Raw genomic sequence first — 17,156 nt, forward strand, 5'->3', positions numbered from 1 at the left:
AAGTTTTGATCTTGAAAGGTCTCTCTAACTATAACAATCATAGCATACCATAACTAAGATAACCACACAGTCTACATATCCAGATAAGCTATTGAAAATCCTATACCAATAACTAACATTAAATCGATAGATTATCACAACTATAAATCCAAAACATTATAGAATATCTCAAAACACCATATAGGAAGAACATATATGGATTGAAGGAAAAATCTGCAAGCATGCCCAGCCAGTCCCTCAGCATCACCTTCAGTCTTCCTTTAGATACACCACATTGATGGTGTAGCCTTGTGTTAGTGGGCGAGCTTGTTTTGCCATCTCCTCTCCTTGAATCCCTACCTAGCAGAGAAATAAGGAGGCCACCTTATGAGATAAAGTTTAGCAGGATTTGGCAGAGTAATTAAAGATTCTATTATTTTTTTTTCAACCAAAGAGCCCACATCATTGCATTCAACCAAATAAAACCACCACCTTTTCTTTTCTTTACCCAGCTGCAAATTGTCTATTCAAAATAAATCTTCTGCATGCTTTGTAGTGCTTCGAATTCTCCAAAGTTTTTTCATTTGCCTCAACAGGTTTCCTCCATCGATACAACGCAAGAACAAGTGGTCCACCGACTCATCTCTTCTACAGGAAACACAAGTAGAGCATTCAGTCCACCCTTTCTTAATCAAGTTATCTCTGGTCAACATCTTGTTATTGTAAACTAATCATAGAAAAGCTCCAACTTTCAAGAAAATTGTCAACTTCTAAATTTTCGGAAAGCTTTTAGAAATAATACCCCCATGATTTAAGAACCTACTGAGCTCTTCATAGTGAAGATGTGGTTGTTATCAAATCTCCATCTAGCTCTGTTTTCACCCTTTTCACTTTGACTGCAATGAGTAGTTACAAAAGTTAATAATCTATTGTTCCTCCAATAAAAGATTCTTTGGTAATATTCTTGTCTATTTAACTTGCCAATTTCTCCTCTTACGCCACACCTCATACACAATCACCTCTTTATCTCGCAAGAGACAGGCACCAACCCAAATGTCTTTCAAAAATTTCACCCCTTTTATTGTAAACCTCCCATTGCACACCAGCTTTAAACATTGTACCAATCTGATGAACCCCTCCAAGAAAAGTGAAATTCTATCAGAATTGGCCAATTTAAAAGACTTAGATTTTTTTTAAAAAATAATATCTTTGTACAGCAACTACTGAAGCCCACAATTGATGTTCAAAATTTAACATCCTCCATCATCATTTAGCTAGCAAGGACATATTCTGAAGATTAACAATCTGCATGCCCCTAAATTTCTTTTTAATACACACTTTATCACAATTAGTTAGAGTGTATCCTCTTTTATTTTCCACCATACTATGCTGAAGGAAATTTCTTCTCAATTTATCAATTCTTTTCTGTATCCAAACTGACATACTAAAGAAAGAGAGAAAATAAAACGGAACACTACTTAAAAACGAAATTTATTAGAGTAATATGACCCTCAAAGACAGTTATTTACCTTTCCACCCAACTATCACTTTTCTACTTTTTCAATAACAGGCATTCAATACTTCTTTCTAAGATTGCTTCCATGTTATGGGGGACCCAAAGCACTTAATTGGCGAGTCTTCTATCTTACAATTCAACAACGCAGTCATCTTTCCCTGTTTCCTTATTTGTCCCCAAGTAGACTGAAAGCATCTTCTTAAAGTTAATCTTTAGCCTGACATTGCCTCAAATCCATATAATAAGAACTTGAGCACCATCACATCTTTTTTATTAGCTCGCATGAAAAGTATAATATCATTAGCATATTGCAAATTAATAATTTCATTCTACAAACATCAATACCTAGACCAGTAATTAGCCACACTATTTAGCCTTGTTCAACATTCAATGCAACAATAAAAACAAACAGGTAAGGTGACAAGGATTTCCTTGTCTTAAACATTTCTTATATTTAAAATATTTTCCCATCTCCCTATTCAAAGTAATTGCTAGGGATCCAGTTGTCACAGAATGCATCACTTAGTCCACCCACTTCCTTAGGAAACCTCTCCAGTGAAGAACCTCAGCAAGAAAAATCCCACCTCATTCTATTATAAGCTTTCTCAAAGTCCAATTGTAACGTAATGCTTTCACTCCTTTAATAAAGGTTCACATATGCTAGTATGAAAGATTAGAATAACTATATTAGTGTTGAACTTATTTCACAAGTAAACAAATACAACCTCTAAACACCATGGCATGGAAGTTGCAGTATAGTTCCAATACATAATTTATTTTTATAATTTAGAATGAGTTGATGATCATTTTATGTTTATCAAAAGTTTCTATAACGTGTCTAATTTATTTCGAAACTTTAACACGCGAGTTAAAAACTAATTCGATGACTTATACCGAAATTTAAATCTGTTATGGACATTGCTAAGGACAAGGGAAAAAACAAATGTTCGAAGTAACTGAATTGTAAATCGACTTACATAAAAAGATCCCTCACACCCAATAATTGTTAATTTTTCATATAGTCAAGTTAGAAGAGATAGTTTGGTTGAAAGCTTCAAGCAGCCACCAAATAAATGACAAAAAGAGGGTTACTATTACCACGGAAATTCATGGCAAATTTGCCAGCATCTTGTTGTGAGATCACAGCCTATATTCTGTAGATGCAGACTGCAATATTGTAGATAGTTTGTCTTTCTTATTTGATGTCTTTATTTTTCATTTGTTAATTAGTCTTAATTACTTTGCATCCTATCTTACTTAAGAATGTAAACAAAATGAGCAGCAGTTACTGATCACCTGCGAATCTGTGACCATACCCTTGTGAGTTGTTTCTCTTCATAACTATATTACCAAAACAAAAATGATTTTAATGTAATTACTACTGAAAAACTTATAAAATACTGTAGTTATCACTCTATTCTTCAAAATATCATTTAGTTGGTTAAATATAAGATTAAAACACAACTTAGCGTTTAAAAAAACAACTATTTTACCCTTACAATAATTATTAAAAATAATTTAAAAGCTATCTTATATTATACTCAATAATATAGTACAACGAAATATATATTATTTTTTGTGAGATAAAAAATTTTGATAAATATTTTAGGATCTAAACTAAAAAGAGAGGAGATTTTAGTTATATATATATTTATGAATTTTGATAATAATATGTTAGGAGTATTATGTTAAATATTAATTATAATAATGTTTTTGAAATAGAATAATAATTTTGGTAGCAATTATAATATTTTGAAGAATATAGTGGCAATTTTGAAAAATTTTATTAGCAATTATATAAAAATTCTAAAAAAAAATCTCGAGAGAAAAAAAATAGAGTTAAATATATTTTACTCCCCTCTATACTTATACCTAAAATCACTTTACTCTCTTATACTTTAAAAAGTCTTAAACAAATTCCTATACTTACAATTATAGTGAAATTATTAGTTTTTTTCTATCAAGGTTAATGGAGCATGCCTATTAGTTTCTACAATTTGAATCGAGAGCGAAGGACAATAAAATGCATACCATTTAGGTCTCTCCAAATATCAATTATAATATGCACTTATTGTCCTAGGGGCTAACTTCTTCTCATGTTGAATATATAGCTTAGCCTCTACTATACACCCCCATGTATGAAGGTGGTTTAAACTAATTTCTTCCTATCCACAACTCACAAGAGTTTTAGATACAACCTTAGAAGGAATCCTGTTTAATAGATAAGTATCAATCTTTAAGGCTTTGCTCCATAAATACGAAGAAAGTGAACATTTACTGATTATACCTCTAACCATGTCTATTAGTGTTCGGTTCATTCTTTTAGCAACGCCATTTTGACTTAGCTTGCTAAGTTAGAGTATTGGGCTTAATGCTATACTCTTCTAGGAACTTCCAAAAAGGACTTATAAATCTACTTGCATCTATTTATCTATCAATAAATTCATCACTCCAATCTGATTTGACTAGTTTGATCATTTTATCAAGTTGGTTTTCGACACTCTCTTTGAAAACTCTAAGATTATGAGAGCCTCTAATTTTTCAAAGAGCAAATATATATAACCATATCTGAAGTAATTATTAGTAAATGTGATGAAGTATTTTTCCCCACTTATACAACGAGGAAACGGGCCACAAATATCTATATGAATCAATTCTAATGTTCCATTACTCTGTTTTGCACTTTTCTTAAAAACTCTAGGCTGCTTACCCTTTATGAAGTCCACATGTGTTCCATAATCAGATAAGTCAAGAGGAGATAAACTACCCTCTTTAACTAATAGTGGCATTCTTCCTTTAGAAACATGTCCTAGCCCTCTATGTCATAGCATAAAAGATTTCTTATTTATTCTTTCACACTTAGCATTTCTATACCTGATTAAATGAGTTTGGTGATAAAAACTATCAAGATGAAATATATAAAGGCCATTAATCAAAATTCTAAAACAAATAAGTTGGGAATCAAAATAAGAGTAAGACCATAATTTTTGAACTTAAATGAATAACCAACTCGGTCCAATTTGACAATAGAAATTAGGTTCCTAAAATACTTGGGAATATAAAAGGTGCTCCAAGATCTAAATGAAAGTCAAAGTTCAAAATAAGTCTAAATGTTGGAACAAAATATGAATAAAAATTAACTTTATGGAATGATAATAATTTTCCAATATTACTAGATATAGAAAATTAAATTTTATATTGCATATATAAAACTGCACGCAATTGAGATTAAAACAAGTTCTTTATATTTATAAATAATTCTATATGTATGTATGTATGTTTTATAACCATCATTAGTATCGTGATCAATTATGTTAATTATGCACACGTATACGATTGCCTATACTTTTAAACAATACTCAATATTGCAATCATATCACACCCAATAATCTCATGAGCCAACTAGCGATAACGAACTAGACTATTCTAGGCCAGTCAAACACACTCATGAATAGATTGACAATACATAGTGCTGAAGCTGATTGATTGGCCGACTCTTGACTGGCTGGATGATCACTTTTGGATTGAGAGAAAAATCTAGACTCAATTATTAGCTAGAGAGAAACTAGAAGCTTTTATTTGAGTTAGTTGTCTTTTTCACGAAGCCTTTACTTCTCATTTGTAAATCAGTCATCACTAGTGACATGATACTTTACCATGTCTATCAACAGTAGTTGGACATTTGGATGAGTTTTGTTTTACTATTTTAAGTTTGCCGACATTTTCTATCAAGTCTATTTCGCAGTAGCTCTTCGACAGTGAGGGGAGAACATCTGTCAAGAACTCAGCCAAACTAGAGGTTTGTATTAAATTATTTATTATCTTTCTTTGTTTTTCATTTGTTTAATTAGTCTTCGTTAGTAACATCACAATGCAAAAAAAAGAAAGAAGCAGTGACTTTCCTCATCTCTGGGACAATGCCGTGCCTTGTCGAATGTTTCTCTTCCTAATTATGTTACCAAAGAATAGATAGAGAGAGATTTATACGTTATTGCCACCAAATTTTTCAAAATTTCCACAAACCGTTAGTTAAATCATGATTAAAATACAATTTATATGAAGAAAAAATTATTTTGCCCTTTTATAAATTATTAAAAATAATTTAAAAGCTATCTAATGTATATCAATACCAAAAGCTGAATATATCTTATGTTATGTGAGATAAAAGAAATTTATAAATATTTTATACTCTAAATTATCATAAGCAAACATGTAAAAAAATATTATACTATTAAATTTCTTTGCTGAGTTAAGTTAACTATATTAGAAAGATTACTAAGATACCCTTAACTAAGTTATATTTACCCAATCTATATTTAACTCAATTAAACTCAATATAACCTAATTCAACCCATCCTAACTAAACCCAATCCAATCTAACTTAACCCAAGCTACCTAATCTAATCCAACCCAACCCAACATATACTCAAATCTATCCCAACCCAGCAGTATTAGTTCAAATTTAACTCAAATTACTTTTTGCACATATTTATAAGTCATGATGCTTGATTTGTAAATAGTAAAAATATAAAGTGTAAATCGTAATTTTATTAAAATATAAAATGTTATATGTAAATTTTCCTTTATAATAATTGATTCAGACTATTCTGTTAACAATTAATTGTAATGATATTTTTGAAATAGCAGAATGATTTCACTTGCAATGAGGAAATATTGAAAAATTTAAAAGTAATTTTAAAAATTTCAATGAGAATTATTTTAAAAATATTAAAAAATTCTCAAAAAGAGAGAGAGAGAGAGAGAAAAAAAAAGTATGAATCAATCCCCCCACCGGCCTCCAATAGAATCCCATACACCAACAAAAGCCGAGAGGGATATGCCTATAAATAATGCAACCAATAGAATCCCATACACCAGATAACATGGCCATGGAAGTAGTATTAGCTGAGTATGCTAACTCATACATTACCATCTCTCTCATCTCCCTCCTCTCCATCTTCCTCATCCGCCATTTCTTCTTCTCTAATCCCCCCACCGGCCTCCAGCTTCTGCCGAGCCCTTCCTCCCTCCCTATCCTCGGCCACCTTCACCTCCTCACTTCAATCCCTCACCAAGCCCTCTACAAGCTCTCCCTCCGCCACGGCCCCCTTCTCCACCTCCGCCTTGGCACCGTCCCTTGCGTCGTCGCCTGCTCCGCCGACACGGCTAGACTCTTCCTTAAAGATTACGACGCCACCTTCTCCGATCGGGCGCAGTCCGCTACTATCAAATATATCACGTTCAATTCATCATCCTTCACCTTCGCCCGCTATGGCCCTTACTGGAGATTCATCAAGAAGCTCTTCATGACGGATCTCCTAGGCAACCGCGCTCTCGGACAGCACAAGCATGTGAGACGGGAAGAGCTACACAGGCTTATGAAGAAAATTTCATCCATGGCAGAGCAAGGGAGAGCTGTCCACGTCGGTGAGGAGCTCATGATGCATGCAAACAACATTGTCTCAACGATGGCGCTGAGCATGAGGTGCTCGGGAAGTGATAAAGATGCTGAGGTTGTGACGCAGGTCGTGAAGGAGGCGACGGAGCTGGCGGGGAGGTTTAATTTGGGGGACTACATCCCAGTATTCGAGAAGTTGGATTTGCAAGGGTTCAGGAAGAGGTTTGAGGCGACACGGAAGAGCTTTGATGAGATGATGGACAGGATATTGAAGAAGAAGGAGGAGGAGAGGAAGACGATGAAGGAGATGGGGTTGGGTGGTGGAGAGGGGGACAGAGTGAAGGATTTCTTGGACATGTTACTTGATATATACGAAGATAAAGGGGCAGAGATAAGGCTAACCATGGACAACGTCAAGGCTATTATTCAGGTACGGTAAACGTTCAATCTTCTTCCTTTTTCGTGCCAAACGGCGATCCTGCAAGAACCATCAGGAAATATCTCTAAACTTGCTTGTAGAGATGAAATTAATCTAAATTTGATTCTCTATGTTTATCTATTGTTAAATTTTAGTTTAAATTAACTTCAAAGTAACGAGATAAATATAAATAATTATAAAAAGATTGAGTTTAATTAAACTTTTATTAAATTGTGTTATTATTGTAGTTCATTCTGTATTTTATCTATAATTAGTCAAGCAAGATAATGACAGGAAATTTCACTAGAAGTGCTATTAGTCTCTCAGAAGTAACTTAAAAAACATTGTTTAGCAACCCAAACAAATAGAATCCTCCGCATAAAATGTTCCTCACTATTTACATCTGACATCGATCTAAAGCTAGGGAGAACATAATTTACCGACTTAGTATAATATCTATTTCATTTCTCAGGATATCTTCATTGCTGGCTCCGATACATCTGGAATAACAATTGAATGGGCATTAGCGGAGCTGATCAACCATCCAAGTGTGCTACACAAAGCAGTAGCAGAGATAGATATAGTTGTCGGCAAAAGTAGGATGATTGATGAGTCTGACATCTCCAACCTTCCATACCTACAAGCTATTGTGAAAGAGACACTACGACTCCATCCTACTGTCCCATTAATCCCCCGGATGTCAACAGAGGACTGCACCATTGGCGGATATGACATCCCTGCAAAAACCAAGTTATTCATCAATGTATGGGCCATTAATAGAGATCCAAATTACTGGAAAGACCCATTAAGATTTTATCCAGAAAGATTCATAGAAGAAGAGCAACAAGCAACTGATATAAAAGGACAACATTTCCATATGCTTCCATTTGGGAGTGGTAGGAGGAGCTGCCCAGGTGCTTCATTGGCACTACTTGTCATCCACCCTACTCTTGCAGCGATGCTACAGTGTTTTGATTGGAAAGTCAATGGCCCGATAGACATGGTGGAAGGGCCAGGGATCACGCTTCCAAGAGCTCAACCCTTGGTGTGCTCGCCGGTTTGTCGTCTAAATCCGCTTCCGTTAGCATAGAGGTGTTTATCCAACTGCTTTTGCTGCCAAAGCCTAAATAAAACAGTGACTTGTTGAGAAGCTACTAGTAGAGTTGAAGCTCTTGATATGAGCGTTGTAAGTGACTAGATATCTCATACATGAATAATAAATGAAATATTATGTTAGTAATACCATTTTGTTTTGGCACCAGTCTAAGCTCTTAAATCATGAATAGACATTTTGAGGCTGGAGAGTGTACAACTCCAGTAAGCATGTCTTCCCCCATTTCACCAATTCACCATTGGATCACACTAAAACCTGCATAACTTGGTTCAATCTAGTGAATCAGCTAAATGTTAACTAGGTTAAATCTAGTAATTCGGTTGAATATTAACTTGGTTAATCTAGTAATTCACTTTAAAACTGTTATTCGGTTTAGACCCAAAATGATGCATCCATTCGTGACCTGTTGCATCCCTTTGAGCCTTTTGAAGGCCTATAAATAGACTGTCAGTCTACATTATTTTTTGATTCCTTCATTTTAAGTCTAGTTTAAGTCTTAAGTCTGCATTTAAGAGAGAGTATAGTACGGTTCATGTTCGACAAGACATTCAAATAGCTGATTTCTTTCAAGTGTAAGACAGTCGGCATATCCTGGGAGACCGACGTGCACTATTCTAGAAGCAATCGGTGGAAGATGAATTGGTCTTAAGGATATAGTATTCAATACTAGACTCAACTATACAGATTTTGTATTTTATAATCTGAAAGTTTATTTAATTTATTAATTTATTTTGAATTAAATTTCTTCTGACTTTTAAAATCAGATTGTTACCGTCAACATAATGAAGCAAGCAATAGATCAAAACTAATATGATAGCGTGTTCATAAAAAACTTCAAGAAAATATCGGCTACTTCATTACTGATAGGCTAAATAGCTGAAGAGATATTAAGCAAGAAATCCCTATATATATATATATATATATATACACTGTCAGAGACAGCAAGTAATAATCTAATAATCTCTATATTCTGTGCAAGTTCAATACTTTTATGTACTATCAGAAAAGTGTAACCAGTATTTATTCACGAAAACCAAGTGAAAGTTAAGTTAGTTGAAATTAATGAATCGTGTTAACTACTGTCATTTATAGACCCTGACCAACATTATCCTATTAGAAGCTCAGGTATGCATGCAAAACATCTTACGCAATAAACCTGCAGATATATTGCGGAAAGACGGTATTATAACCAGCTATTTATATTGAGAAACTTATTATCATTATGTATGCAAGTCAAATTAATTAAATGACAATGAGTGTGAGATGTAACAAGAAAGCATCCACCACCTACATGTGTTCTAGCTGCTCTTTTCGAAAATGGCGCTTTCTATTGAAACCGGCATTTTCATAATCAACTTTATCTCACTGAGCAACCAGTTTAGTAATGACATTCTTATTTTCATCCATAACCGTGGGAGATTCATACTCATAAATAATAGAGCCACACACATTCGTCAATGAAGTTTAAAAACGCTCGCGTTTTGGCTTTTCAGTATGGATAGTTTGATCCATCGAGCAAATGAGGTCTAATAGTATATAATTCTTCCCTAGAAAGTTCCATGAGGATCTCTCTCTAATGTGAGAGTATTGCTCTGATACTAATTGAAAATTCTTGACCGTCACTAGACAAGGACCACTATTAATGACTACTTTACTAAGCAAAAGATAAGAATGAAGCATTCACAAATGGAGTAGATTTAGCGTGAAAAAAAAAACCTTGTCAACCAAGGATAAAAAAAACATATACCTCTTTCATAAGGTAAAACCAAGCACTATGAATATTGCGGTTACAAAATATTTACAAATTTGTCACGATAGTGTTTTGCTTAACTTCCCCTCAATACACCGCCTCTTGTGTTTGGCTCACAACTTAGTTGACCCCTAAGGTTGTAACTTAGCCTCAGTGACTCTTGAGATCATCTCAAACATCTTCTTCAATCTTGGACAAAATTGGTATGGAATGAGCCCAATGTTTTCCTTTTGGTATCACTTCAACTGGCCTAGAGTGGTGCCCTAACCTTTTTCAAGATCTCCTTTTATATGCCTAGAAAGTTTGCTTACAAAGAAGCCTAACTAGAACCAATAGGAGCAAACTTAACAAATTTGTTCAAACGAGATTTGGTCCGTCCGAATGGTTTGAGTTCCAACCAACGATGTTCCACAGATTCCGTTTGAATGCTCTTCCAACGTTTGAAGTTTTCAATTGGTTTGTTCGAACACTTTCCCACGTTGGATACAGTGAGCTCTCTGGAAAATATCGTTTGAACACTTTTCTAAAGTTCAATAAGCACTTGTCTTTTGTTGCATATCTCGTTCGAACAATTTTCCAATGTTAGATACAGAGTGCTCTCTAAAAAATCTCATTCAAACATTTTTTCAACGTTGGATATAGAGTGCTCTCTGAAAAATCTCGTTCGAACACTCTTCCAATGTTCGATAGACACTTATCCCTTGTTGCATATCTCGTTCGAACGGAACAGTGTTCCGGGAATTAGTTCGAACGCCTTTCCTACACTTATGGAAATAGCGTTGCGCGGGAGGTTATGTTCAAACGGATTGATCCCGTTTGAATGGAAATACTTCTTTACTTCTACGGTGTGCACTTGGTCTTTACAATTCAAACTAATAAGTTACAATTCATATGGTAATTGTTTTGTCACAAATTTGCCAATTAAGTGCTAGCACATAAACTGGAATGACAGCAATTTTTAAAAATCAATTTAATAATAACTAAAATTACTATATTGCTCATAGATTTGAAAATACCTAATTACTACTATAATTTTACTTCAAATTAAGAGTATTTTTATCATTTGATTTAAAAATGTCACCGATTCTCAACAATAAATTCACTATTCTTTATTATTTTAATATCAACTTTATATTACATCAAAAATAATTTTTATTCTTTTTACTTAGTATTCAACTAAACAAAAATATTGATCTCATTCCACAAATGAATGGGGCATTAAATAATACACTTACAGTATTGGAAATAAAATGAATATTAAGAAGATGGAAAAAAAAACTAAAGAAGTCTATTGTGCTAAATATTAAATGAGTGGAAGATAGCTGAAGTGATTTCAACACACACAAACAAATCCAATAAGAATAACAATATATTTGGATAATCAAATATTAGCAAAACTAATATCAATATAAATAGGAAATCCACAGTCAAGATACTAAATGTAGAGATCTTCTAAAACTTATAATTACAAACTAGAACTCTAAATATATACAAACTGCAAAGAAGAAAAGAGAGAGACAATATTTATGTGGTTCAGTGATGTGTTGATATCCATTGGTGGTACAAAGCTTCAATCTACTAATTCAAATCCAAACAAAGATACAAATAAAATAGTTTCTCTCTCCAAACTCTCTCAATATAATGGTGGCTCTCTCTCTCTCTTAGGTTTTCTTCTTCTTTTTCACACTCGCAAACCTTAAAACCCAACTTATATGTTTATAGGGCTAACTTGAGGTTAAAGAAAACCCATGAGCTGTTTGAACGGGTTAATAGATTTCGAACGCCCATGCACAACTACTAATCCGTTATGCAAAACTATTCGAATGGGTGGACGGTGTTCGAATGCTTGTGCACTGTTAGAAACTCATTCGAGCATCTTTCGAACACTAGCCCATTCCAAATTATTGGATTATTGAACATCTGAATGTCGTTCGAAAGCCTCCATTTTCATTCGAACGGAGGTAAATATCTTTCAAGTGCCGGCACATAAATTGGAATGATAGCAATCTACAACAATCCAGTTCGAACGTCGTTAACTCGTTCGAACAATTTTCTTAATTCGAACCAATTTTAAACATAAGTCAACATCTGCCATAAGTTAATAAGCTAACATGATGGGCCATCTTCTAAGCTTATAAATTTTAATATCTAAATCCACGTTAAAATATTAAATATTTTATTCAAATAAAATGACAAAGCTCGAAAAATAATGTAATATTTTTGTTTGGGTATGGAAGGATGAAAAGAAAAGTGAGTGACTTTTTCCACGTAAGCGAGTTTCTTCGCTTACTAAAATAAAAATGAGAGTGCGACACTTCTTTTTTTAATTTATTTTATATATTTTTTGTTATCATTAATTGTCATAATTATTAATTTTTATTAAATATCGCTAATTTTTGTTAAATACAAAGCAATCATAAATATTTATTAGAAGCGATTTTATTAAGAAAGCTTACCACTTTCTTATTTTATTTTACTAGTTGTTATCTTTGGGCAGCTTTCCAATCTTTATTCTCTAAAATCTATGTTAAAATATGTTGTTTAACCAACATGATAACGGGGTCGGTAAGCAGTGCCTTTCTTCTACTATTCGTGTGGCACCTTCTTGCTTTGTTTGTTTGCTTGCTTTACTAGTTACATTTCTTTGGCAGCCTTTCAATACAATCGGTTACATTCTCTAAAATTCATCTTAAAAGATCGAATATTCCATCCCAAAATAATGTCGAAGCTTGTTGGGAAGTAATGGCCTTCCGTTGGTTTTTTATACATTTCTCTTTGGTTTCCTCTTGACAAAAGAATGTCTCTCCCATCATTCCAGCTTTCTTGTTTTATTAACATCATCTTCCAAATGAATGGTTTGTTTTCAAACTACGTACCGTTTCCTATTTTTCTTGCTCAAGCTGTGTAGCATGAGCACGAGGTGTGGTAGTTCGGGATGACACTTAGATAGAACCAGAATTTTTCTTGTAAAAGTTTCTATTCAAACTCTCTATTCTCCCCGTAAAATTTCCCATTCAAACCGTAGAAAATATCTTTCTCCTTTCATTCTTCTCCAAAGAAAAAAGAAAATGTTACTGCACACTCTTGGACGGATCCTATTTAAAAACTTTATCTATCGTAGAATAAAAATTGAACGAGCAGACCCTTCACTCCAACAATGACTAAAGATGATCAAATAGTCTGCAAATTTGCTAGCATATTGTTGACTGTTCCAAGTCTACATTTCTGAGGAGCTTTTGACCAAACTAATCTAGACTAGACTTGTGTTCAATTTCCTTAACCGGAATGACTTACGATCCAAGCTTAACATCAAAAACCAAAAGGGTTCTATTTTATTATAGCTCTAAATAAAGCGCTAAACTCTTAAGCATATTACTGTGCTCGAAGTAAAATATTGATCAAATTAGGATAAATACTGATTCCATTAGTATTTTATTAAGTATAACGCTGATCTAATCAACGTTTTTATTGAAATAAAAAAATATTAAATATTTCACGATTTACTAGAAGAAAAAGACACGTAAAACACAGCAAAATTAAGTGTTTTATTGTTAAAAACACCACACGAGAAATATAAAGAAAATTTTATAATGTCATAACTTTATGCTTGATTATATATCGTGACAAAGACACAGACGAGTTCTATATAAATTGTAATGATGTAGTAATTTCCTAAAGCCAACTATGCTCACAATCGTAAAAAAACATTGTTTACTTTACCATTTAAAAATATTTTTAAGATAAAATGCTCAATTTTTTTAATATTTTCTAAATAAAAATAATACTGAAGAGTGAAGTGTTTTATAAAATAAATTTATCAGTATTTTTATTTACAAAAAAACGTTAAACTTATCAATATGTTAGTATTAAGTTTGATGAGTAAGTAGTCAATTTAGATAAATTAAATATAAAATAGAGCTACTTTGGTCAAAAACTCCATTTCTGGGCGCCTTCATTTGTTGAATAATCTACAGGAATGGCACGATGCCTTAGCTAGGCAAGAAGTACTCGTATCCTAATAGATATAGGTATGATTGTACTTACTATCTGATATGTTGTCACCCTTAACCTATCATGGAAGAAAACAACAGCTAGTGACATCAATTATTGGAAAAGAACACTGCCAATTTCCTAGCCGCCAAGGGGATAGTCTTCATATTAGCTGTACTGATTTAACTAGACACCATTAAAGCAATCATCCAATCTCACTATCTCCCTAGATAAAGTTGAGTCTTGCATGTCATTATGGAAGATAAAATTGTAGAGGATTACGTAAGTTTTTTTAATACATTTAAAATAATATTAATTAGAGTTTAGATAATATAAAAATATAACTAAAATACTTAACATATGTATTTTTTTTAAATAAAATCTTTAAAAAATTGATAGCTGTTGAGAAGGTCTAATTTGCAAATCCCTGTGAGAAATAAAATTGTAGATTATTAGATAAGGTCTAAAGATCTAAAGTAATATCTATTAGAGTTTAAAAGATAAATAGACTAGCGCAACACTTAATAGATATACCTTTTGCAGAATGTAATATTGAAATAAATCGTTAACCCTCGAGAATGTCTAATTTGAATAAGTTTTCCTCGTCTAAAATAATATTGATCAGAATTCAGATACAAAGAAACGACCAAAATATTGAATAGGTGTAGATTTTTTTGACTATCATTTTCCAATGTTTTAGAATTTGAATTCCTCGATCGATAAAGTTATGGAAGATTAGATAAATTTTTCAACACATTTAAAATAATACCAAAGAGTTTATATGATTAAAAATATTAAACAGCACTATATTATGTTATTTTACCATACCTCCATATATAAAGAGGCTAAGCTTCTTTATTTAGGATGGAATTAAATAGAAGGAATATTGAGTTAAGTTATGTTTATTTGCTTTGCATTACTTATCGTCCTTATTTTTTCCGTTAGATAGTCGTTATCTTTCTGGGGTAAATCTAAGTTAGAAATCATATTCTACCTCCAACCTATAGTCACCATCATCTTCAATAGCCATCATATCTTACGATTGTCCATAACCATCCTTGGTCGTCCGCCACCCTTCGATGATTACTGTAATGTCAAATATTTACTATTTTACCCTATTCTAATCTTACTTTACTATTTTAATTATATCTTTCCATCTAGACATCCGACTAAGGTAAAATTAAAGACATTAGAATTCTATCTCGTGAGGTTATTACCACCTAAATTTTTATAATCATACTACGAACGGATCGTTTCAAAATCTGGTCTGTAACATAATTTGCTAATAATGACGTAAATCTTAGCCAAATAATATAATCCATAAAATTAGATGTCCAGCGCTTATCGAATCATGTTAAGTTTATCTTTTTATGAGAATTTTAAAGTTTACATTGTTGAGGGGCTAATTATCAATCAAAGATTAATTTAATAAAGTATATTTAATTATTATTTTAGACATATTAATATTATCTAAATATCAATTTATAATTTTTTAAATGCGTTAGAAAGCTTAATAAGTACCTACCTAGCTATGACTATATCGCATGAAGATCTTCATTTTAGCCCTTGTAGTGTTTGAAAAATTCATTGGACTATGACAACTTAAAATAATAATATAATTCACTAATAAATGATGTACTAAATAACATAATTCGCTGTTGTTTAGTATTTTGGTCATATCTTCAAATTAGAATAAAAGAAAAAGTATTTCTATTTGGTGTTTTTGTTATTCTTTGTAAACTATGATGGATTTTATTTTAGATGCATTAGAAATTTTATTTAATTCTCTATAATTTTCTTCGAAATTTGTTTGAAGATTACAACTTAAAAAGAACAGAATCTACTGGCAGAATCTGTTGCTAAATATATGAGTACCAAATGGCATGAAATTAAAAAATTGAATTAAGCAGATGAGCTTGTATATGATTTGTGAATGGTATAATGATGAGTTTATTTAGATAGAATATTAGTACGAGAAAAATTGGGTTTTTTAGATAGAATATTAGTAAGAGAAAAATTAAGAGCCACCGGTTAAAAACAGGTAAAAGGAGATGAAGACCTACTTAGTTCAATCTTTTGGAGATCAATTAGAAATCAAAGATGAACAAAACATGTATAATCCTAACCTTCTTTGTGTTCTAAAGTCTGAATATGTATCAATTCAGATAATCTTTTACATGATTTACTTTGATATCAATTGAAATTTTATAAGACCTAGGAGATTAGATTAATCATATGTTTTCTTAATATAAAAATACAGAAAATGATGCAATCCGTGTTTGATCGAATCACATCATAGGGATATTAGACTCGATGGATCAAGTCTAGTTATCTTATTTTTTCCATTTATGTAGTTTAGTTAGAGCCTAAGTAGGTTAAAGTTATTTAATTAACTAAGTTCGATAACTTCCGTATAGTTTTAGAAAAATATTCTGCAAATATTCATCAATTGACCGAATATTATGAAACTACTTAGAGAAGATCGAAGACATTCTCATCTAAAACTTTTGTGTTCAAGGTTTCTCCACATTATGATTCTATCTATAACAGAATAAATAAACATTCCGAGAAAGATAAGGAAGGCTGATTTAGCTAAGTCATGTTTATCTTTAATGTAAGCCCCTAAGACTAGTCTAGTTAAGTCATATAAGACTATAAGACAAGTTCAATTAAGTTATGTAAGCCTTTTAAGGCAAGTTCAATTAAGTCATATAAGCCTTTAAGATAAGTACTAATTCGAGTCGTATAAATTTTTAGAACTAAGTTCGAGTATGATTCATTGTACCAAACCTCTATATATAAAGGGGCTGGACTTTATTCATAAACTATAAAATTTTAGTTTAGCTGTTTTAGAAAAATATTTCAAAGATAATCGTCTGATGTCTAAATACTATGAAACCAATTGTTGGTGAGATCATAATCTAGAACTTTTATATTTAGAGTTTATTCATATTATGAATATTTTTATGGTAAAACGAATAATATCTAGTT

At 32.3% G+C, this 17,156-nt stretch overlaps 1 protein-coding gene across 1 annotated transcript; it reads left to right on the plus strand.

Annotated features, from left to right (window-relative positions):
* The first annotated feature begins 6,353 nt into the window (after positions 1–6,353).
* On the plus strand, positions 6,354–8,562 carry LOC140767361 (cytochrome P450 93A2-like). Its single transcript, XM_073107233.1, has 2 exons — positions 6,354–7,323; positions 7,784–8,562. The coding sequence occupies exons 1-2, from the start codon at positions 6,379–6,381 to the stop codon at positions 8,399–8,401; spliced, it is 1,563 nt and encodes a 520-aa protein (XP_072963334.1). The 5' UTR covers positions 6,354–6,378; the 3' UTR covers positions 8,402–8,562.
* Positions 8,563–17,156: the final 8,594 nt, after the last annotated feature.

This window comes from Typha angustifolia, chromosome 9 (genome assembly GCF_048772165.1).
Source record: "Typha angustifolia cultivar Huaian chromosome 9, ASM4877216v1, whole genome shotgun sequence".
Lineage (NCBI taxonomy): Eukaryota > Viridiplantae > Streptophyta > Magnoliopsida > Poales > Typhaceae > Typha > Typha angustifolia.

Coding starts and splice junctions, on each gene's coding strand:
- LOC140767361 (XM_073107233.1), top strand. CDS start 6,379: ATGGCCATGGAAGTAGTATTAGCTGAGTATGCTAACTCATACATTACC. Junction 7,324..7,783: donor ACGTCAAGGCTATTATTCAG/GTACGGTAAACG, acceptor TTCATTTCTCAG/GATATCTTCATTGCTGGCTC.